This window comes from Hypomesus transpacificus, chromosome 22 (assembly GCF_021917145.1).
Source record: "Hypomesus transpacificus isolate Combined female chromosome 22, fHypTra1, whole genome shotgun sequence".
NCBI classification, from domain to species: domain Eukaryota; kingdom Metazoa; phylum Chordata; class Actinopteri; order Osmeriformes; family Osmeridae; genus Hypomesus; species Hypomesus transpacificus.
In genome coordinates, this window is record NC_061081.1 from 2,973,302 (window position 1) to 2,995,764 (window position 22,463).

Here is a 22,463-nt window from a genome sequence, read left to right on the forward strand (position 1 = left end):
GAGTTCAGTAAGGGAATGTAAGTTCCGGGCTTTCCAACCAATGAGCGCTTTCCACATGCGGACCGAGAGGACAGTATTCGGAGCACGCGAGAGGTGCAGCGGAGACTTGCGATTGGTGCCGATGATGAGAGTAGTGAATCCGCAGCATACCGGGCAGACGACGGATTTGACCGTGGACATTCAGAGACGTTACTTTTAAGACCTGTCGCTTAGCTAAATACCTCAGCAATTTTCAGGGAATATATACAGAAAATATCTACCATGAACAATGCAGCTGTTATGAAGGTGATATGAATTTGTGTTTGTTGTAGACCTAGTGGAGCGTTACAACTGGCGAAGTCAAAGGGGTAAGGGAAACGTATCGAAATAGTGGTAGCTAGCGTATCGTTCTACCGGCACGGACACGCTTCTTGACACCCGGCCTAAGAACACTTAGAAGAGGGAGAGTTCTTGGTCCACGATAATACCTTGAAGTTGTTTCTACTTAGTTTTAGGAGAGAACCAACGATAAAACCTTAGTAAGTTAATCCAAACAGATTCGGTTGGTAGTAAGATTTAGAGCTACTGTAGCTAGCCGTGTCGCCAAGTGGCCGTTTCACCATGGACAACGCACACACAAAGACAGTGGAAGAAGTTTACAGCAACTTCAACGTAAATGAAAGCACCGGTCTAGGCTTAGACCAGGTAAAGAGACAACGGGAAAAATGGGGACCAAACGGTAAGTAACATTGTATAGAATAATTGCATTACTATACAATCGGCGTCAAGCTAGTTAGCTTGCTGCTAACGGTTCGTTTAATTCTGTAACGTTAGCTAATCCGTCACTGCATGAGTCAGAAAAAATGGTGCTCTGACGTCACCAAATGAAATTATGAAATACTTAATTCAAATGTTTAACGTATCCTTGTAGGGGAAATGCTCTCTGAAATAACAGGATAACAATCTGATACCTTAAAGAATGGTACATTTAGACAATTCCTTCTTGAATGAATGTCACAGAAGCTCCAGAAACCCATGTGTAATATGTCGCATGTCTTTCTCTCTCTATATCCGGTTTGGTGTCGTGTGGATGAACCACAGAATTGCCGGCTGAGGAAGGTAGGCGCAAACACTCAGTACATGCGTACATCGATACACGTGAGACGTGACCATTGTAATATTAGTTTATCAAAAAAAAAATTATGTATTCAAATTCAGAATTTGTCCCTATTAGGTAAATCTCTATGGGAGCTGGTAGTTGAACAGTTTGAAGATCTACTTGTGAGGATACTTCTTCTTGCAGCCTGCATATCCTTTGTAAGTACATAGACACTGCCGAAAACATTGGTGTCTAGCACCAAGTAACATGTTCGGGTCACCTTTCAAAGCAGAGCCCGTGTATGTCTCTGACCAAAAGGTGTTCTCAGTCAGGCAGGCGTGTGTTGTATACTTCGGGAAAGATTCAGCACTAGTCTACATCTAATCAGGAATGCTTTCCAGCAGGAGAGTAAGATGCCCAGAATATGTCCGGTGACATAACACAGAAGCTTATGAAAAGGAACATTCTCTGTCAGACTGTCTTGAGTGTTTAGGCACGACACTTGTAAATGGTACGTTTCCACTGTTGTGACAAAGTACTTGTCTGCGATCATGTTCAAGTTCTTCTAAAATCCCACATCCTTGCTTGAGGCCCTGGTGACAGAAACGGTCTTGATTTCACAGTAAATGCAATTAAGGGGATCCAATTCAATCCCAATCATTTGTATTTAACTCAATCTATGAACATCTACCACTAGAAATGTGAGGATACGACAGCTGTCTCCTTCAAAGTTGAGGGCTTTTATAGTGTGTGTGGCTGTTGGAGAGACAGAAATAGTCAGTCTTGATTGTTGCCTGACTTTTTATACCCCAGTATCTTGGAGTAGACCTCTTCACATGTATCAATTGCAGACGCTCCCAAAAGACATTTCGACCGAAAGTTGCGATATCTCGTTTCTATCTTGACGAGCTAGGTGTGACAGATCCCCTGGCAGTGTTGAGCTCTGTTCTCTCTACCGCTGCGTCCACCTGGAAGCTTTGGCCCGGGGCCACCTGGCTGTGCAGCACTACCCAGGGACATGGTAATGATGGTGTCAGGGATGGTCTGGCCTGCATGTGAGCCACTGGCAGGAGTACGCGCTCCATTCACAACTCCCACAGATACTCATGCGGTCCTTTTTTTTTTTTTTTTTTTTACTATTTGATTTTCAGTTTGATCAGCTGTTCTCCAATGGATCATGATAGGGGTGTCCATTCAATGAGACTCGTGCTTGAGAACTTTCTCCCGCTCGCGTCCTTCTAAAGCCGACATGAAAGCATGTTCTCTGTGTGTTGTCAACTGACTAGGGACAGAGCACTGCAGCTATGGTCGAGTTAGACATGTCATAAACCACAATATTCTGGTGGCCCTACTCTACAGTTCCTTGCACTAATTGTCCTAGTTTGGAGGGATGAGTAGATTTATGTCGTTTCTACCGCAAATGGGTGTCATGTCACATGGACTGTTTTACCGCCAGAGTGCTGGACAAGCTCATGACAGGGGCACTGAAGTAACGAGGTTTGGGGCTCTGTGGGCACCCTAAAGTGGCTCTTCTGTCGCTGCAAGCATGGAACAGAGACATTCAAACTAGATGTGACTGCACAGGGATATATTTAGCCTTCGATGAGACAAGTGGTCAATGTTGCCCCGTTTGCTCACAAGCTACTATGGCCTCGCTGACTTTTTTTTCTTTCATGTAATTGCGGCCCAGTGTGTGTGAAATCTCCAGCTTGCTGGTTCATGCGTCATTACAAGGGTCTAAAATGTTTTGGCCTTATCAGATTGATGATTATATAACGTAACGTGGCCATTGGAACTGGAGTGGTTGAAATGCCTGTCACCTACATTAGTGGCTTGAATGGAAGACTTGATGGAGGACCAACCCCCCCCCCCCCCCCCTCGCCCCCCCTCGTCCCCCGGATGTGCTGGTTGGCTCGTCTGGGTCAAGTATAACCTTGCAAACTATTGTGAGAACAAATGCTTTGCTGTAGACTGTGTGACCGGAACTGGGTGACTATTACTTTAGTGTGAGGGTAATCACCATGAATTAGTTGGCAACACTTGCGTAGCGAGAGAGTAGCTGGAGTATATAGGCTAGCATGTGTCCTAGCTAGCATCTGCTTGGTAATGTTCCGAGCCAACTTGTTGTATGGTTGAACTAATGGACTGGGTAGGACACACGCAGAAGTACTGGTGATTGTCCATCATTGTAACCCGGGACTGGACATACCGGTACAGGCTACGTCTTAAGCCGTTGAGAAATGTGTTTTAATCATCCTGCTTGTTTTTCTTTTTTTTTTTCTTCTTTTGTTTTGTCCCTCCAAAGGTGCTGGCCTGGTTTGAAGAGGGAGAGGAGACCATTACAGCCTTCGTGGAGCCTTTTGTCATCTTGCTGATTCTCATAGCCAACGCCATCGTCGGTGTCTGGCAGGTAAGCACATGTCACAGCGCTGCATGGCGTTTGAATCCGATACATTGTTCAACATGTAGACCATTTCCGTAGGTTTGTGGTGTTGTTTTCTGCTCGAGCTATTGAAAAGGTCAGACCGTAACTTCAGACATGCAGGCTGTTATGCACTCTGTTATGCACTCTGTGTTGGCTAGTGGTTACCGATAAACTGACTATATGAAAAGACCATGGTTGGGAAGAATCTCAATGGACTTTATGTACTTAATAATTTTTTTGTGCTTACTACTGCCTATTCCCTGGAACCGATCGATGGTTGTTCCTTGGCAGCTTTCTGGCCAGTTACATGCCTGCTAGTCCAACAAACCCAATGAAACCTAAGGGAGTGAACAACAAACAAGAGGAGGCTAAATATAGAATACTCTCGTACAGTAGCTGAGCCGGAGGGTCAATCTATTCTTTTCAGTCTTGATCTGCTGCAACGGGAAAGTGTATTTCTCCCAGAGTTCAAAAGGAGAAAGTGCGAGGTCCCAATTGTATCCAGCTTTCGGTCGCAACACCTGTCACAGCTCCTTCCTTTATGCAACACTTATTTTGAAAGTTCAAGAAATACTGGCCTTTTCTGGATGGGTATTATCAATCAAACTAGTGGACGGCACTCAAAGAATGTGGATTTCGTTTTGATTGAAATCCATATCAAAGGCAAGATTCGTTGTCGTTTTATTGCTGCTCCATCCTTGTTGCCAGTTCTGTAGCCGTGTGCACATGGCGAATGACGCAGATCAACCGACCGTGAGCGGTACCCTCCGCTAACATTAGTGACCCACGGCAAGCCGACCGCCCCTTTAACTGAATTTCCCCCACTCAACAATGGACTCCTTCTTAAATGTCCTGCCTTAAGCACTGCAACAACAATTCTATAGAATACTATGTCGGTTGGGCGTTCTCAAGTCACCCAACTGCTCACAAGACGATCACAATTCCAGAACATTCTGTGTGGAGACTTTCTCATTGTCGTCTCTGTCCACCTACACAGCACTGCAGTACAACTGGCTCCAAATACACGGAAAGGATGATCAGTTATCGAAATGACTAAGTTCATCCACGGCCCCCCTTTATACCGCCAGGTATTATCCTGCAGAGGTGGTACATCCCTCCCCCCCCCATTAACTCTCATGAGCGCCGTTACATTTTCAACACGTCTAGACCAAAGGAGGAAGCCCACAGATTCTGCACAGGCATCTGTCGCAGGACAGGTGTGTCTCAGTGACGTATCAGTGTGTCATGAGCTCGGTGGCTTGGCTCCCTCGCCGCGGCCCCTCGCTGTGGTCTCCATAGCGGGCTGGTGCCATCGATAGCATGGTCGAGTCCCGCTGAGGCGTGAGTCGGCCAATAATCCGAAAGACGCACTCTCAGTGACCAAGCGTTTCTGGGGCCAAAACGGTTGTATGGAAGTATAATGCATTTCAATTTAAGTTAGGACCATTCTGTATTCTTAGCAAATGGCGTATTATAACTTTAATTTTGCACTTGGTCTTTAGTGTAGGTCAGATGCTTAAGAAGTTTTGACTTGGTTTAAGGTGTCAACTGTCTCAAAGTGCAAACAAGGAAGTACTTGTGAAAGTAACGGTTTCTTTTGTAGTTAAACAAAAAAAGGAGAGTAGGCTATTTATAGTTGTGTGTGCGTGAACCTCAAGAACTAGATAACCATCTGAATTCAGGCTAAGGATAGATCTGTAACGTCCCCCTGGAGCCTTCGAGGCAGAGAGAGAAAAGCGAGGGAGGGGAAACGTCTATGTTCTTCACAGCCTTGCTTTGTCACCCCGAAACCCTCGTCCCACTTTCTCTTCCCTTGTCTGATTTTTATTTGGGTTTCCATTCATTGCCCTCCACTACCAGCCTGAGAAACCCTGGCCTCTTCTCCCTCCCCCCCTGTAGTCTCTGAACTGTCCCCTTAACTCTTAACCAGCTACGTCCTTCTATGGGTAAAACAGGAAATGTAATAAACAGTCACAAATCAGTTGCCCCCGAATGGGCGTCTGTGTGGATCGGATGGTCTCTCTGTGCATGTCGGCCTGTTCTTTTTCCATCCTCTTGTTTCTTTTCATGCTCACCTCTTTCCATTTAATGCCTAGCCCCGCACGAAGGTGTTACAATGGCAGGTAGAGATCGATTCAACATTGGTGCCCCTGATACCAGGCCAGCGGTTTGAGGCCCTCAGCTTCATCACAGCCAGGGCCGGCCGAGCGCCGTGTCCCTGGAGCGGGTCCACCCCGCAGCCCAGAGCCGGAGGGCCTTTAAGAGAGGCTGGTGCATATCGCTGGAGCGTCTCTCCGCCACTGTCTGAGCGACTAAAGGGCTGGCTGGGTGGGTGGGTGGGGGGGAGGGAGGGAGGGAGGGAGGGACGGCAGCCATAGTCGGATGGTAGTGCTGGTAGCGTCTCCTTAACACTGTTGTTGCTAGGGGTTAAAGTTTTTCAGTAAGCTCCTGTGCTGTTCGTTGCCAGGTAGGCAGTTTAGCAAAGGCTTGGCCCAGTTGTCATGGAGACGTGTCTCTAGTTAAGTTTTGACGTTGGGGCCACCTTCCTCCCAGAAAACGTGCGAATCGAACTTTTGTATTGAGTCGTGGGGCATTTGTGGGCTCTCTTCCTCACCCCCCTCACTTCTGAGGACAGGACTGGGACAGCGAGCCAGCCACTTCCCACGTGTGTGAAATGTTAAGGAGACATTACCCACATTTACAAAGGGAGTCCCCGTCATTGTAATTCACACCGACCCCCCTCCCCCCAGTCCGCTCGGCCTGTCAGAGCACACCTCAGAGTACCTTGTGCTTTACGACGCTGCCTGCCGCACCGGCCAGGCTGCATTGTCTGCTGGGTTTCCTCCAGAAGGCCCCTCCGGGGTTCGTGTAAAGAGAGGAATCAGTTACTGTCAACTGCCCTCGCCATTGTATAAGCAAATCAAGTTAGCATGGGCACCACCGAGGTATGGTTGACGAACGCAAACGTTTTAAATGCCAGACATGTATTCAGCCACGTTCAGAGCCAGTAACCCCCCCCCCCCCCCCCCACCACCACCTCTGGAAAGCAAAGCAACTGTGCTCTTACAAGCCTGTGATGACTGGGCCCTGTGGTCATACGGTGGACGGTTCCCCTGCCTGCATCCCATCCGGTCGCGTGTAACGACTTTGGCCCCGTGTTCATGTTGTTGCCGGGCTACCAGTAGCCCCGCCCCCGGGTGGGTGTGTGCCTTTCCTTCCCTGGCCTGGAGGGATCAACCCGGAGAGGGGAAGGTCAGGGGGAAGAGAGCTGGTTGGGCCGGGCCTCAACTGAAGGAAGCATGGAGAACAGAATAGAGGGAACGGGCAGAGAGATGGACAGACGAGGCGGAGCAGTGAGGACGGGCGGGTGAAGGTTTGGTTTGGAACACTGGGTCCATTATCTGATTTGTCCGATGAGACGTCACCTAGATGTTGCCATAGTAAGGATTCCCAGGGCTGCATGCATGACCCATGAGGACTCTGGGTCCAGGCCTGATCCAGGTCTGATCAAGTGCAATGGCTGCTGTGTTGGTGTTTATTTGATGTTTGTCATATTTTATGTCTTTTAAGAGGGGTAAAAAAAAAAAATGCTTTGGGCTTATTGGTATTTCAATAAGTTGAGCTGGGACGCATCCTGACTCATTGTCCAATGACGTTAACGCGGTGTGATATTCAATGGGTCCCGCCTCGTCCCTTTCCAGGAGCGGAACGCGGAGAACGCCATCGAAGCTCTGAAGGAGTACGAGCCGGAGATGGGCAAGGTCTACCGCCAGGACAGGAAGAGTGTCCAGAGGATCAAGGCCAGGGACATCGTCCCCGGGGACATCGTGGAGGTGGCTGGTAAGAGACCCGTCCAGACTGAGCTCTTTCAGGGTCCGTCTAGCACTGTTTAGCCCTGACTCTCCTTCCTCCCGCTCTCATCTAGACCTCTCTCTCTCTCCCCCCCCCCTCCCTCTTCTACCCTGCCCCTGGCAGTTTGCCCGGGGACATCCTGGTAGTGGTTGGTAGGAGTCAGTGACTAACAATCCCTTCTGCATCATCCACTCTATTCGGTGTGAGGCAGTTTGACATTCAAGCCCCTTACACCCCCCTCCCTCCCTCCCTGGACAGGATGGTAACACTAGACCCTGTATGTGACTTGTCAGGCCCCCCGCCTGGGTGGCCTTTAGCACCAGCACTGCCAGTCTGCCTGGCATGATAGGGGTGTGAGAGTCCTCCATACAGATTGGCAACAGCAGTTTAATTGGCTTACTCCATCTTCAGTGTCCATTGTATGTGTGTGTTTGTCCCCCACACACACACACACAACCACGGTCAGGGCATGCTCACACGTAGACAGATGCCCATCTCAACTACGGGGCGCTCGTCCCTGACTACTCCACCAGGTGAGTCACCGTTGCACAACATGGAGAGCAGCGAAGGGATTAAGAGCGTTATGCAAAATGCATTTCATTGTGTGTTTGTGTCACAGCGTAGGTGAGCGATACAGAACAGAAGCTGCTGTACTCAGCCAGTAACACCCCCCCCCCTCGTCTCGTCCCCCTCGCCCCGACTGTGCTGACCTCATATTGTCTGCTGTCCTTCCCTCATCCACTTGCTCCTCGCCGAGTATCGCTCAGCTGGTTTAGGACCGACACCCATCCGGTTAACGCTGCTGGAACACGGGAGCTCGAGCCCCCCGTGTTCCAGAAGGGGCTCTGCTTGCACAGGCTGCATGCTGAACCCTGTTGCTTAGCGCCGTGGTAGAGCGTCGAGGCCCCGGCCGAGGATTCCTACTAAGGCTTGTCAAGAGGTCGAACAGGCTACTGTATACACTGTATCTGTGTGAGCAGTCTAGCCCTCTTCCCGAGAGCGTACGCTGCGTGTTCTCTTCACCGTGAGCGTTTATACTATTTTGGGTTCAAGCAAGTACCTCTTAGCTGTTAAATATGTGAGTACCTTCCCGCTGGTTTCATGCAAGCAGACTGCGCACTGTGCCGCCTCTGCAGCATGGTGAACAAAACCCGTCTCCTGGGAGGGGGGAGGGGGGGGGGAGGGAGAGAGTCAGAGCTGTTGCCTGTCGCATTGCCACCCCCCCCTCCATCTCTCTCCTTTTTACTGTTTGGATACCGGTGACCTTGGAGGACTATCCTTCACGGTATGACAGAAGGCGCTCGCTCTCTCCTCCCCACTTCCACAAGATTCATTTGTCAGTTGTTAGTGTGTGTTTGGGAGCTGCCGACGCTAAAAGGATGAACATCGTCTTCCTTGTCCGGTTTGATGTCTGGCATCCATCCATACGTAATGACGGCGCCGTCTCGTCTGCTCAATTCAAAGTGACAAACACGCACAGCTGCTGCTATGGCCGAGCTTCTCCTCAGTTCAGGCGTCGCCATGGCACTCTTGACTCGCAAGCAGCCGTAATTGTGTAAACCCCCCTCTCCACCGCCGTGTTCCTGTTTGGCTGCGGCTGTGTTGAATGTAGTGGTGAGGTGCTAACTAGGCATCAAGCTGACCCCCCCACATGACTCCCTGCTCGCTCTCTCGGTTGGTCTTTTTTGCTCCCCTCTTTTCATTTCGTTCTTTTCCTCCTGCCTCACCCTCTCTCTCTCTCTCCTTCCCACCTCCTCGCTTTCTCTTTCCATCATCATTCATCCTGTCAGCCCAGAGGACCCGTGTTTCCGTAATCTGTCCTAAGATCTGTGACGCCAGCTCTCTGATCTGTGGCCAGCGCGCCGCCGACTCCAGCCGACCACTCAAGCCGTCACCTCCTCCCTCCCTCCTTTCTCTCTTCTCGGTATTCAGCTCCTGACTGGCCAAGAGTCGCTCGGTTGCCACGGGGACGGCCCCGACCCTTGCTGCATCAACATCCTGTGTAGAATCAAACAAACAAGCATGGTCTTTATTTGTTGAGTGTGTGTGTGTGTGTGTGTATGTGCGTGTGAGCTAACTGGACCATCGCTGTGGCTGTCTAGTACCAGGCCAGCACTCTGTACCAGCCCTGCAGGTCCAGAGAGAGAGGGGGGGGGGGGGGGGGGGGGGGCATTTAGACAGGGCCAGACCCTGTCAGACCCGATCTGATACATGTTTTGCCGACCAGATGGCGGCTCTTTCCCCACCATAATTGAAGAGTTGGGTTGTTGTTTTTTTTTGGGGGGGGGGGGGGGTACCCGTGAGCCCGTGCGTCCATGGCTTTCTCTTGCTGACATGAACGAGTGACATTTCCACTGCGGCGGGGTGAGACCAGGACGCAGCTTAGGGCAGGGACGCAGCTTAGGGCAGGGACGCAGCTTAGGGCAGGGATGCAGCCGTGGGCAGGGACGCAGCCGTGGGCAGTAATGCACGGTATGTCCGGTGACGGCACACTGTGTTCATGTGCTCCGGGGTGGAGGGAAGCCCCGTCCGTCTTCTCTCTTCTCCACCCGTCTTCACCAACCTCTCTGCTCCGGAGGGCGCTCGGCTCCGTGTCTGGACCCGTGAGTCTCTAGGTCGACGTGCGGGCTCATTAGCGCGGCCCCGGGAGAGCAAACAAAGCGCTCCCCAGACCTCCCAGGGACAGTGGACACGGCCCTCTCCCCCGTGACGCATGGCCCATAACTCGATTCATTATGAAAAGACTTTGACCTTCAGAGGGTCAATGACTGAACCTGACGGGAAGTCTACAGTCCTCGTCTATTTGCCGTTTTTACTTTTGATAAATGTCACAAATGTCCCTTTCTTGCACTTTGTGTGTGCGTGTGTGCACGCTGGACATGACCTCCTGTGCCTCCGCCGGCCGATCACATGAGGTGTCTGCTTGGTCCCTGGCTCCAGGAGCAGAAGTCCTTCTAGCCTCGCTTAAACACAGCAGTGTTTCCCACACATAGACTAATTTGTGGCGGTGCGCCACAGAATCAACACCGGCCGCCACACATTGCGTTTCGTAAAAAAATTTTTTTGTCGCTATTTAGGTTAAAACACGCAGCGTATTCGTTCAGCTGCATTTCCTTTCCCCTGCTCTCCCTCCGTCTCTCTGTTACTGATGCGTCTTTCCCACATATGCACACATTCACAACATCAGCACACGTTAGCAACAATGCATACAGTACATATGCCGTTCTAGTAAGACCGACAGCTATATCAGCGAGCCTTCAGCATTAGTGCCGTAGCTAAAAGTCGAGGAAAGTTGCGGCTACTTTTCGCTAGGTACCTTAATCAGATTTACATTTAGTCATTTAGCAGACGCTCTTATCCAGAGCGACTTACAGTACTCAAAGTTTTCCCTTCGTTCTTTTGGTGAGAAGTCTCAAGAGCTAGCTACTTACTCGGCGTCATGGAGCCGACCAGTTAAATAGTTGTTTAGCACTAGCGTTACATGTATAATGCAGAAATGATATGTTAGTTGTTGTTCATTTGTGAAGGTGTGAATCATTTTGGATTAATATTTAATGTAACAAATTATTAACAAATTAACTGTGTAAGGAATTATTAACGAAGGAATTACCCCCCCCCCCCCCCCTCCCCCGTCTGACAAACCCCACCCCTCCCCGGCACAATTCCCTTTCTAATCTGTGGGAAACACTGCACAGCTAAACACAGCATCCATCAGGCCAGAGGAGTAGGTGACCTTGACAACAGTCACACACTTGTTTTCCCACTGGCTCTCGGTTTATTCTCTCAATTGGTCCCATTTTCGGTCCTTCTTTCATAGTTTTCTCCCCTTTTTACGCCACTGTTAAACACAGCCCTAAACCCGACGAGGGCTCTGTTGGGTACAATAACGCACAGCTTGTACGCCAGGGGTGTCGAGCTCCGGTCCTCGAGGGCCGCTGTCCTGCATGTTTTAGATGTTTCCCTGATCCAGCTCACCTGATTCGAATGAATGGTCGTTATAACAACCCTTTTAATTGAATCAGGTGTGTTGGAGCAGGGAAACATCTAAAACATGCAGGACAGCGGCCCTCGAGGACCGGAGTTCGACACCCCTGTTGTACGCCAAGTAATCCATGTGTTTTCCAACTTGGGCTTTGGGTGTGTTTATGCAAGGACAAACAGTGGGTGGATGTGTGCGGTACATGTCTCTTTGTCCCACAGTTACACTTAAGGACGGCCGGCGGTGCTCGTACAGCCACCGTGCTCCCATTGTCAGAGAGAATTGGGTTAGCCTTCTATTCCTGACCCATCTTTTCCAGCCCCCAGGTGTCTATCTCCAACATCACCCCCCTGTGTGGGTGTTGCTAAGGGGCGTTTCTGCGCGACTTTTTATGAAACGGTTCCATAAGGGAGGAGGAAATTAATAGGCTCTTTTTTTTTTTTTTTTTTCTCTCAAGAACTAGGACCCCCACCACCACATCTTTTGTGTTTTTTTTTTTTCTTCTTCCCCTTCCATCCATCCTCTGTTCAGTGTTCCTTCGTGGAGACAGATGGAGTGGAATGGCCGCTCGTTCCTGCCGAGGTTTGGACAGCTCTGGGACCCGCGGGGCGGCCCCCTCCGTCCTCTGTCCGAGCCCATGTGCTCCAGGGGCTGGATCGAAATATCCACATCCAGATAGAGATATCTTTAGCCCGTGTTCCAGAACTCTCTTTCACCAAACGTCTCCAGAGGAGGGGATCCCTCACCGAATTGCTCTTCCCAAGGTTTCTTAAAATAAGTTTTGCTGGGAGTTTTTCCTTGTCTTGAAGGGCAGTTACAAGGGCGTATGTGAAGCCCTCGTGACATTGCTTGTAAAAACTTTACAAATCTCTCTCTATATATATAGATATATGGTAGTTTTATGCAAAAGTACGGGCACCCCAGGTAAAGATTTCTGTTACCATTAAATGGCTAAGCGAGTACAAGATTACCTGATTTCCAAAAAGCATCAAGTTAAAGATGATACATTTCTTTAATCTAATTTTTTATAATACCATCTCAAAATAACAAAGAAAGAAACTGTTTGTCACTTTGTCAGAGGATCCTTGTGGATACTGCACCACGATTTCTGTAGGTCTTGCACTTGCGTGTGCGTACATTTAGGGGCCAGGGAGACGCGCACAAAGTAGGCCCCCAAACGACCGCAGCCACGTGCTGCGGCCGTTCAGCACGCGCACACGTACCTGGCGTGAAGCGTCCCTCAGCCTCGGTGCGGGCCGGGAGGCCTCCTCTGCTCCGCCAGGTTCAGACGGGAGCCCCTCCCACGCCGACGCACGCACTGGAACCGCTGGAAATAGTTTTCCCATTTTTGGCCTCGAGTTTTCGCCGGTCTCGCGCAGTCTCTCCGCAGCCCGACTCTTGCTCTTCTTCTCTGCGCTCTAAGCCGCTCTCCCTCGCTCTCATCTCTCCCCCCCCCCCCTTCCTCTCATCTCCCCCCCCGCTCCTCTCCTCTATCCGCACCGCTACACTTCACACTCGTCCACCGCCACTCTTCTCCCCCCCTGGTCTGTTAGCACTAAAGGGCACTGCCGAGGCCTCCAGGCTCGGTTTACACGTCTGTCAAAACTCTGCCCTCCTCAGAGAGCCTTCTCCCGTGGGGGGGGGCTTTTCTGGCCTCACGTGTCCGCGACGACAACCACCACGACGCAGCCAATCGGCTACTTCAGAGAAGCAGAAGGCCGCGCAAAAGCCCCCCCGCTCCCCCGTCTGACCCAAACACCACTTATTACTTTAAACTTCCGTGGGTGAATCCAACCGTTTACAACTTTTTTTTGTACCCCTGCAACAACGACAAAATATCCTCCTATTCCCCTCGCAGCCAGACACACCATGTGACACCCTTTCAGCTGTCACTAATAAATGGCATGTTTTTTCTTTAATAGGCTCTAGTGCCTGTCTCTGTGGTCCAAAGGGTTTGTTTGGAAAAGGAGGATGAGAGGTATTTACATTTGACATTTGTTTTACTAGCATTTACCAAAGCCCTCTGTTATTGGAAAGAATGAGCGAACCCATCTATTTCGGTCCCAGAACGTGATGCTGGCCGGAGCCTGGAAATGGGGGACGTTCATAATTCTGATCAATCGCTTGGCGAGAAACAACGTGGGCTTTTGATTACTCTAGGGCGTTGTGAGAGTGGAGTTTTGGACGCCTTCGGGTGTGCTGCTCGATGGAGGCTGTTCACGTGAGCATACGCGGTCTCTACCTGCCAAGGCAGCGTCAGTGCTGTCGACCACTCCCTTGAAAGTACTTCTACGGTGGTATACAGGTGTCGGAGCTCCCCGCACATGTCGTTTAGCTCGCATCGTTCAATATGAGCTGGTGGCGCCACCGTTCCAGATAGTGAGTGTGCGTGTGTTCACGTTGGGTTCTAATCTTATAGGTTAGAAGAAGTTGCTCTTGTGGTTAGTGGTACCTGAGTTCAATTGTTGTACTCGCTGTGATATATTGTTTTTATCGTTGCTTGTTTTTCAAGCAACGAACTTGCACTTATAGCGGTTCATGTTGTTTCGTTGTAACTTGTTCAACTACTTGCTCTTATGGTTCTTCCCTTTGGCACTTATAGCGGTTGTTCACAATATGGGCTTCATGTTTTGGCGACTCACAATGTTTTGGGCCTGTCTTGTTGTTATTATCAGTGACCTATGCTCTTTGTAAAGCTCTCTCTTGGAAGTCGCTTTGGATAAAAGCGTCTGCTAAATGAATAAATGTAAACGTACGAAAAATCCTTTTCTGTAATCCTCACACTTTGATCCTCAGAAGCTGGTTCCTTTGTTCTTAAGGCTCTTTGTGTTATTTAACTTTTTATTTCCTTTGTTCCCTTTGTTTCCTCTCCACAGTCGGCGATAAAGTTCCTTCAGACATCCGTCTCACCTCCATTAAATCCACAACTCTGAGGGTAGACCAGTCCATTCTGACAGGTGAGAACCCCTTTCTCTCTCGCTCTCTGTCTCTCTCTCTCGCTCTCTGTCTGTCTCTCTCTGTCTGTCTCTCTCTCTGTCTGTCTCTCTCGCTCGCTCTCTGTCTCTCTCTGTCTCTGTCTCTCTCCCTCTCTTTTCATCAGTTGTTCTGCTAATTTTTTTATCATTCAACCTTGTGCAGGGATTACATGTCTCCATTGCCATTTCCATATGATGGTTTAGGATTAGGTTTCAGCACCAACACTGATTTGGGCAATCGTGTCTTATCTTTGTCTCATTTGCATCCAACCTCGTAAAGGCTTATCAGATCCTAGTCTCCCACATCCACCCACCCATCTATCTGTTGTTTGAAACCGGAACGCAGTGTTCCAGAAATGTGCGGGGCCGAGATTTCAGCCTCGATGGCTCCCCGCACCGTGATGGCTCCGCGCACTGCCACCAATGTCCACTGGATGACTCACCTCGGGAAGCTGAATTCCATGTCTTTTTTTGTTGTCGTTTTTTTTCTTCCTGTGACTCACTGGAGCTCTGTGCAAGAAAGGTTGTCAGTACTTTGTCAATACTGAATGGAGGGGGGGGGAGGGGGGTGATGGTGGTAGGAAAAGGAGGAGGAGAAGGTCGGGAGGGATTGCTCCAGACGCTGAGAGCGTGTGAGAGGATATGGAAGAGGGGGGAGGAAGAACAAGGATACCCCCCCCCCCCTCCCGCCGCCCCTTGTTTTGCTCCACTGCCTTAATTGGACACAGATTCCTTCGGAGGTATTTCTGTATTTCAGCCGTTTTCTCCTCCTGCCATTCATGGCCATGATCTGCCAAGGCCCGGCTTAAGAGAGCGGGTACGGGTCAGACACACCTCAGGGTTTTAGTCATTGGCAGCTCTGTCCGGTCAGCTGTGAAGATCTACACGCACACATACACACACCCTGACCCCCTGTACTCCGAAGGTCAGCCCTTTCCATGTTGTGGCAGTTTTACAATATGTCTGTTTCTCCCCCCCCTCCTCTCCATCTTCTCTTCTCTCCCTCAAGGAGAGTCTGTGTCCGTGATCAAGCACACAGATCCGGTGCCCGACCCCCGAGCCGTCAACCAGGACAAGAAGAACATGCTCTTCTCTGTGAGTCTGGAAACCACACGTTCCTCAACCTCCTCCGCCTCCTTCATTCACCTCTTCCTCCACCTCATCACCCTCTTCCTCCAACTCTTCCTTCACCTCTTCCTTCACCTCCTCACTTGCTCTACCTCCTCCTCAATATTCTCCACCTCCTCAACCCTCTCCACCTCCTCAGCGTCCCCTCTCTCCCTCACCTTTAACCTTGCTTTTGACTTCTCCTTCACTGGGATTGGAGACCCCATTGCAAATGGGGTTTGCCCCCCCCCCCCCCAAAAAAAAGATTATATTATACATTTCGCAGTAGGACATGCATCTTTAGCACATTCCGTCATCTCTCGCTCCGCCCTCAGGGTACCAACATTGCGGCGGGCAAAGCCGTGGGCGTGGTGGTGGCCACCGGCGTCAACACGGAGATCGGCAAGATCCGCGACGAGATGGCGGCCACGGAGCAGGAGCGCACGCCGCTGCAGCAGAAGCTGGACGAGTTTGGCGAGCAGCTGTCCAAGGTGATCTCCCTCATCTGCATCGCCGTGTGGATCATCAACATCGGCCACTTCAACGACCCCGTGCACGGGGGCTCCTGGATCCGCGGGGCCGTCTACTACTTCAAGATCGCCGTGGCGCTCGCCGTGGCCGCCATCCCCGAGGGTGAGGCTGGGAGGGGGGAGAGACTGTGTGTGTGTGTGAGAGAGAGGGTGGAGGGGGAGAGACTGTGTGTGTGAGAGAGAGGGTGGGGAGAGAGACTGTGTGTGGGGGAGAGAGACTGTGTGTGAGGGGGAGAGAGACTGTGTGTGAGAGAAAGGGTGGGGAGAGAGACTGTGTGTGTGAGAGAAAGGGTGGGGAGAGAGACTGTGTGTGTGTGTGTGAGAGAGGGGGGGGGAGACTATATGTGTGTGAGAGAGGGGGGGGGGGAGAGACTGTGTTAGGGGGAGAAAGACTGTGTGAGAGAAAGGGTGGGGAGAGAGACTGTGTGTGAGAGAGGGGGAGAGAGACTGTGTGCGTGAGAGAGGGGGGGAGAGACTATATGTGTGTGAGAGAAGGGGGGGGGGGGGATGATGGAGATGGATGACATTGAAATGGGAAGTGCTGATGACATGGAAGAGACCAGGGGAAGAATGGGGCGGGCGGGCTTACAGACGTGGCGTGTGTAAAAGTAGAGGGGGGGGGGGGTCACGTGTCGTCTGTATCTTAACATGGTGCCTAAGGCATCGGGGCACACCCTCTCATCACGAGTCGCCCGTCCCTGCCGCAGGCCTGCCCGCCGTCATCACCACCTGCCTGGCCCTGGGGACGCGCCGCATGGCCAAGAAGAACGCCATCGTCAGGAGCCTGCCCTCCGTGGAGACCCTGGGCTGCACCTCCGTCATCTGCTCCGACAAGACGGGCACGCTCACCACCAACCAGATGTCTGTGTGCAGGGTGAGGACACGAGTGGGGGGTGGGGGGGGGGGGGGAGGCGGTGGGGGGGGGGGGGGAGGCGGGGGGGGGGGGGGGGGGATCTGCCTAGGGAATGATTTGTTGCGCGCTGTACAATATGTGCCTTCAGACCTGTGAAGCCTAGGACAAACGCTACACCACGACATTTGTTGGGCGTGTGTGTCTGGAAGATTCCGGGAAGTTGGATGTGGCTCTGACCCTAGCAGCAGTTGCACGTCTAGGGAAGGCCTGAGAATACAAATGCAAATAGCCAGCTGCTCAATGCAAATGATGTGCAAATCACAGCACCCCACCACACCTCCAAGGACTAGCACTCAACACCAACCCTGGCACTGCCTAAGGCAGTCAGAGGACAACTGAGGTGAACCTGCTTATCCACACACACACACACACTGTAGGAATGCAGGAAGACAGAACACCAGTCTACATCTCCTACTTTTACATGGGCACTTATTTGAATCCAAATCTGGGAGGCACAGATCCATCGGTGACTGATGATTCATTCACTATCTCGCAACGCACCCGAAACCCCTGCAAACCAGTAACTCCCTCTTCCAAGCATCCCAACTCTCGTGGTGGTGCAAGTACTCCAGAATTTTCAGATGTATAGTTGTGACAGTGTCAAAGCTAAAGGCATCACAAATAACGTGTGGATAGACACCGCCCCGGAGATGAGAATCCTCCCGGATACTGCGCCATCAAGCTCGATCCCCTGAGCTTGCACAAATGACACAAGTATTTATGTGCCCCATGCACAAGCACAGATTGCAGCCGACTGTTTAATACCGCGTCTCATAGATGACAACAGAAACTTGTTGTGTGAAGGCAGAAATGCCTCTTTATACAGACTGTGGGTGGGTGGGTGGGGGGGGGGGGGGGGGGGGGGCTTCCCTGTGGTGCACTGGGTGGAGCGCATAACACACAGGCTCATTCCTTACCGCATGAGCTTGGGTTTGATTCCTGCACGGGCCATTTCCTCCATGTCATCCCCTCTCTCTCTCGCTCTCTCTCTCTCTTTGGTTCTCTCTTTGGCTCTCGCTCTCTCCTGCCACTTTCACTGCCTGTCATAATTAGGGATGCACCAAATCCAGGTTTCGGATTCGGCCCAATATTGGGCTTTTTGACGGGGTTTGGTTATGGCCGAAGCTTCGAATTTTTTTCCCGCCGAACCCTACACTCGCACTCCGTGCGTTATGCTGGTCGACATAATGACGCCGCCGTTGATTACGGAAAGGTATTTACGTAGGTCGACCGTTCAATGCAGTAGGCTGAGAGAAAGTGAAAATGCAACTTGTGAGCAGAAAAGGTGTGGTTTGGCAGCACTTTCAGTCAAAGAAGGCGATTCAAGTCGAGCTACATGTTCAATTTGCCAATATGTCTCGTGGTGGCAAGGACCCTAAACAAGACACAACATATCTGCTGTTGAAACATTAGTGTATGAAACATCTGAAAGAAAAAACGTTTTACATTGTGTTTGCCCTTTAAGTGTTCTTAAAATGTTATATGGGCTGAGGGTAGACATGCCAGTTAAAGACTGAACACAAGCAAAACCATCAAGAAACTGAATGTTACATTACATTACATTTATTCATTTAGCAGACGCTTTTATCCAAAGCGACTTCCAAGAGAGAGCTTACAAAATAGCATAGGTCACTGATCATAACAACGAGGTAGTCCCAAACATTGCAAGTAGCCGAAACATGAAGCATACATTGTGAAAAGCTAAACAAGTGCCAAAGGGAAGACCCATAAGAGCATGCAGTTATACAAGTTACAAATTAAACAACATGAACCACAAAAGTGCAGGCCTGTACCTGTAGAAGAACAATCAACAGTAAAACATTTCACAGCGAGTACAAGACTTAACTTCGTTATATCTAACCTAAAAAGAGCAACAAGTCACTCAATAAGAGTCATTGTGATCCTGGAGGAAACTAACTAACAAGTCCAGCCAAGCATTCTTAAGTGCCGTTGTACTCCCGGAACAAGTGCGTCTTGAGCCTTTTCTTGACGGTGGGGAGACAGTCAGTGTCTCTAATGGAGGTGGGGAGCTGGTTCCACCATTGGGGGGCCAGACAGGAGAAGAGCTTGAGTTGGGACCGGGCAGTCTTGAGCGGTGGGACCACCAGGCGGTTGTCTGAAGAAGACCGTAGGTGACGGGTAGGGGTGTAAGGTTGCAGGAGAGACTTGATGTAGTCGGGTGCAGTGCCGTTCACCGCTCGGAAGGTCAGTACCAGGGTCTTGAATCTGATACGGGCGTTGATGGGTAGCCAGTGGAGAGAGATGAGGAGCGGGGTAACATGGGAGCGTCTGGGTAGATTGTAGACCAGGCGGGCCGCTGCGTTCTGAATCCTCTGAAGAGGGCGGGTTGCACATGCTGGGAGACCAGCGAGTTGCAGTAGTCCAACTTGGAGAGGACCAGTGCTTGGACTAGCAGCTGGGTGGAATGCTCAGATGGGTATCTCCTGATCTTCCGGATGTTGTAGAGGGTGAATCTACAAGACCGTTGTTACATAATGTACATAATGACCGTTGTTACCGAATGTTACGTAAGTAATACAAGTGCTTTTATGTGACCTCTGTAGTTGTTATTGAATCTGTGACCTTTTAAAAGGCAATATATTTCATTTTGATTTGTTCAAGGGCACCAAGTCGTGAATTGTTTTTTTACTATCGGTGTCTACCACAGTATTTCATATCCAATCACAAGGCTTTCCTACAAGGCTCCCATCAAGTCACTCAGCGATCTACCATCAAATTCTTGCATTATCCAGGGAATAGTTCATTTATTTGACAAAGGACAAAACAGCAGATACAGTTGGAGAAATCCTCTCCGTCTGTCCTTCTCTCTCACCTGAGGAGGCTACCAGCTTCTCCACAAACCAGAAACAATCCAGTCAAGTGACAGTTGGGCCTGAGCCGGACATTCACAAAGCACTGCGTCTGACAGCATTGGCTGACTGGGGCTGTGTCTGATGGAGATGCAGCTCCAGCTGGATTCAAGGTGTCTGAGATGGGAGACGAGCAGCGGGAACATTTGATGGTGTTAGTTTATTTACAGTGCCTCCTGTCGTATTGGAATGAGTTGAACTCCATACATTTAACATTACCAGCACTTAATTGACTTGTGTAGTCTTAAGCTTTCGGTTTCTGTCCCTTACTCACAACGTAGTTCTATTCCTGATGTTCATGGACAGTTTAATGTCCCCAGACTGTGGAGAATACTTCAGTTTAGGTCCCCCCCCCCCCCCCCCCCCCCCTTTCTCTCAGTCTCTGTCTCTCTTGCTCTGTCTCTCTCTCTCCTGCCTCTGCTGCTTGTCGCATCATCCTGGTATTTGATCATTCCTCCCTTTGTTCTTCTTTCCTACCTCGTCTGCTCTGTGGCTTTGCCCTCTCCTCACTGAAGCAGCATGCTGATCTGTATGCAGCAGTCAGTCACTTGCAGTGGTGTTGCATAACTGACCTTGTGTCGGATATTTCTCTCGCTCTTTCCCTCGTCTTTCTTTCTTTCCCTCTCTTGCTCTTTCTCTTCGTCTCTCTTTCCCTCGTGTCTCCCTCCCCCGTCTCTCCCTCCTTTTCTCGGATGAATTGACCCACAATCAGTCTCCCAGTTAAAGCACAGCATGATGCAGAGCCGTTTTGAACTAGATTAGGGAAGACCCGGATCGCCCTCCTACTGCCCAAACATTTGATGGTTCCGACAATCTGAAATAAGGATCTTCCCCGTTGTCCGGATCATTCAGCTCATTCTAAAATTAGCCGTCTGAAGCAGCAGGAATGTTTTTCCTAATTCAATCTGGGGGCTTTTGGAAAGGGCGTCCGTGACGTCAAAGTCTCGCGGAGTGCGTCCGTGCCACAGGAGGCCGAGGCGGACGACGTCCCAGCGCCTCAGCCTTCCAATGCCTCTCCTCCTCGTCTCTCCTCTCCTCTGTGTGTGCCTGCCAGCTGTGGAGGAGGCAGTGACCTCTCTCACACACTTTGGAGGTTTCGCTTTCGCACCCACCCCCCTCCCCCCCCCTGTTCCTCTTAGCACCTGCTCTCTCTTCCCTCTCCTCTTGCCACTCAGTGTAACCTCTCCTCAGCCAAAACAAATGCCACCCTTCTCTCTTCCGTCACTGATATCCACCGATGCTATCCTCATTCGGGTTCTGGGCTGCTGCTCGTGGCGGTTTGCCGTTGGTTCGACCGTCAGACCGTCGAAGAAGCGTTCGGCTACGTTTAGCGCTTGGCGGTCCAATGGATTTGTGCTTCTCGTGGCGATTGTCCTCGGCGCTCCCCCCGCGCGCTTCTTTAGTGTACACGCCAAGGACCACAGTGCAAGGAGCCCGTTTGTCTCCCCCTCCAGGACCCCTGTTTAGATTGGACGTCTATGCTGCTGCTGAAGACAAAGTAGTAGCACAATCAATGGAAATTCATGGCTGAAGCACTGAAAAAAAAAAAAAAAAAATCATTATATATATATATATATATATTACACACACACACATTATTTCCCATCACAAATTCAGTTGGTCTTGGTCAGGATAATCCCACGCCCTCAGCCCCTGACGTGAGTGAACTGGCTCTAGACCAGCTAAAGCCACATTGCCACCACGAGTCCCCCAAACGTGTATTCCCCAGAACGAATACTTTTCATGGAGCTCGACGGCTCGAAATCAAATCTCTGGCGTGCTAAGCCAGTAAAACATTTTTTCACACTGCCAAATTCGTATATTCGTTTGTGCCCAGAATACGATTAGGGTTGAAATACTCATGCTACTGCGAGTACTCAATCAACCTGAAATGATTTATAGCTGCACGCCGGGTCCCAAAAGTTCTATCCACAGAGCTAAGACTTATTGGTTCCTGCTCTTTGGAAACCGGTGAAGACCTCCGTCTCCCTCAAAATGTTCATCCCAGCAACAATTCACTCCCCACATTGTTCAACTGCCTTTTACACTGAAAGGAGTAGTCCAGTTAGGTATCTGCTGTGATTCCAGATCCTGTACTGCACTCTGCTGGTTGGTAGGATGCACTGCAGCAGTCAGTCCGCGTGGTAATGGTGTAACAGAGATTTAGTCACAGTACAACAGTTTGATCAGTTGTATTAGGATCGGTCTGTTTTCTGTTCCTTTAGACAAGGAGAGCCACACATACTAGGATTTCATATTTTGTTGACTGTGTGTGCGTCTATGTGTCTGTGTCTAGATGTTCATCCTTGACAGTGCTGAGGGAGAGAAGTGCTCCCTGAAGGAGTTCACCATCTCTGGCTCCACCTACGCCCCAGAAGGAGAAGTGTGAGTACCCCCCCATCAACACAGCTGATTGGCTCATCTAATGTGTACTGGTACAAATGCAACACGACTTGCATGTAACAATGGGCCGTAAGTTTGAGTACCCATACATCATGCTGACCCATACAACTAATCACCCCGACGATATACATGCAGTGCTATCATGCAGTGCTGTATCTACATGCAGTCCTGTATCGACATGCAGTGCTGTATCGACATGCAGTGCTGTATCTACATGCAGTGCTATAGCTACATGCAGTGCTGTATCTACATGCAGTGCTGTATCTACATGCAGTGCTGTATCGACATGCAGTGCTGTATCGACATGCAGTGCTATACACGTTCCTCCACA

The 22,463-nt window shown here is 50.3% G+C and overlaps 2 protein-coding genes across 3 annotated transcripts in view; one reads left to right on the top strand and one right to left on the bottom strand.

Annotated features, from left to right (window-relative positions):
• Window positions 1–180, bottom strand: part of fcho2 (FCH and mu domain containing endocytic adaptor 2) — a 21,318-nt gene extending 21,138 nt beyond the window's left edge. Inside the window, exon 1 of the mRNA XM_047045227.1 lies at window positions 39–180. Within this exon, the coding sequence (XP_046901183.1) occupies window positions 39–180 (142 nt within the window). The remainder of the gene's footprint in view (window positions 1–38) is intronic.
• LOC124484629 (sarcoplasmic/endoplasmic reticulum calcium ATPase 2) overlaps window positions 88–22,463 on the top strand; it is a 29,951-nt gene continuing 7,575 nt past the window's right edge. Inside the window, exons 1-10 of one of the 2 annotated variants that reach the window (XM_047045619.1) lie at window positions 88–718; window positions 1,081–1,098; window positions 1,214–1,296; window positions 3,384–3,488; window positions 7,205–7,343; window positions 14,211–14,291; window positions 15,319–15,404; window positions 15,752–16,049; window positions 16,654–16,820; window positions 22,026–22,114. In XM_047045619.1, the coding sequence (XP_046901575.1) occupies window positions 601–718; window positions 1,081–1,098; window positions 1,214–1,296; window positions 3,384–3,488; window positions 7,205–7,343; window positions 14,211–14,291; window positions 15,319–15,404; window positions 15,752–16,049; window positions 16,654–16,820; window positions 22,026–22,114 (1,184 nt within the window). In that variant the 5' untranslated portion in view covers window positions 88–600. The remainder of the gene's footprint in view (window positions 719–1,080; window positions 1,099–1,213; window positions 1,297–3,383; window positions 3,489–7,204; window positions 7,344–14,210; window positions 14,292–15,318; window positions 15,405–15,751; window positions 16,050–16,653; window positions 16,821–22,025; window positions 22,115–22,463) is intronic. The other variant, XM_047045620.1, reaches the window with a different exon arrangement.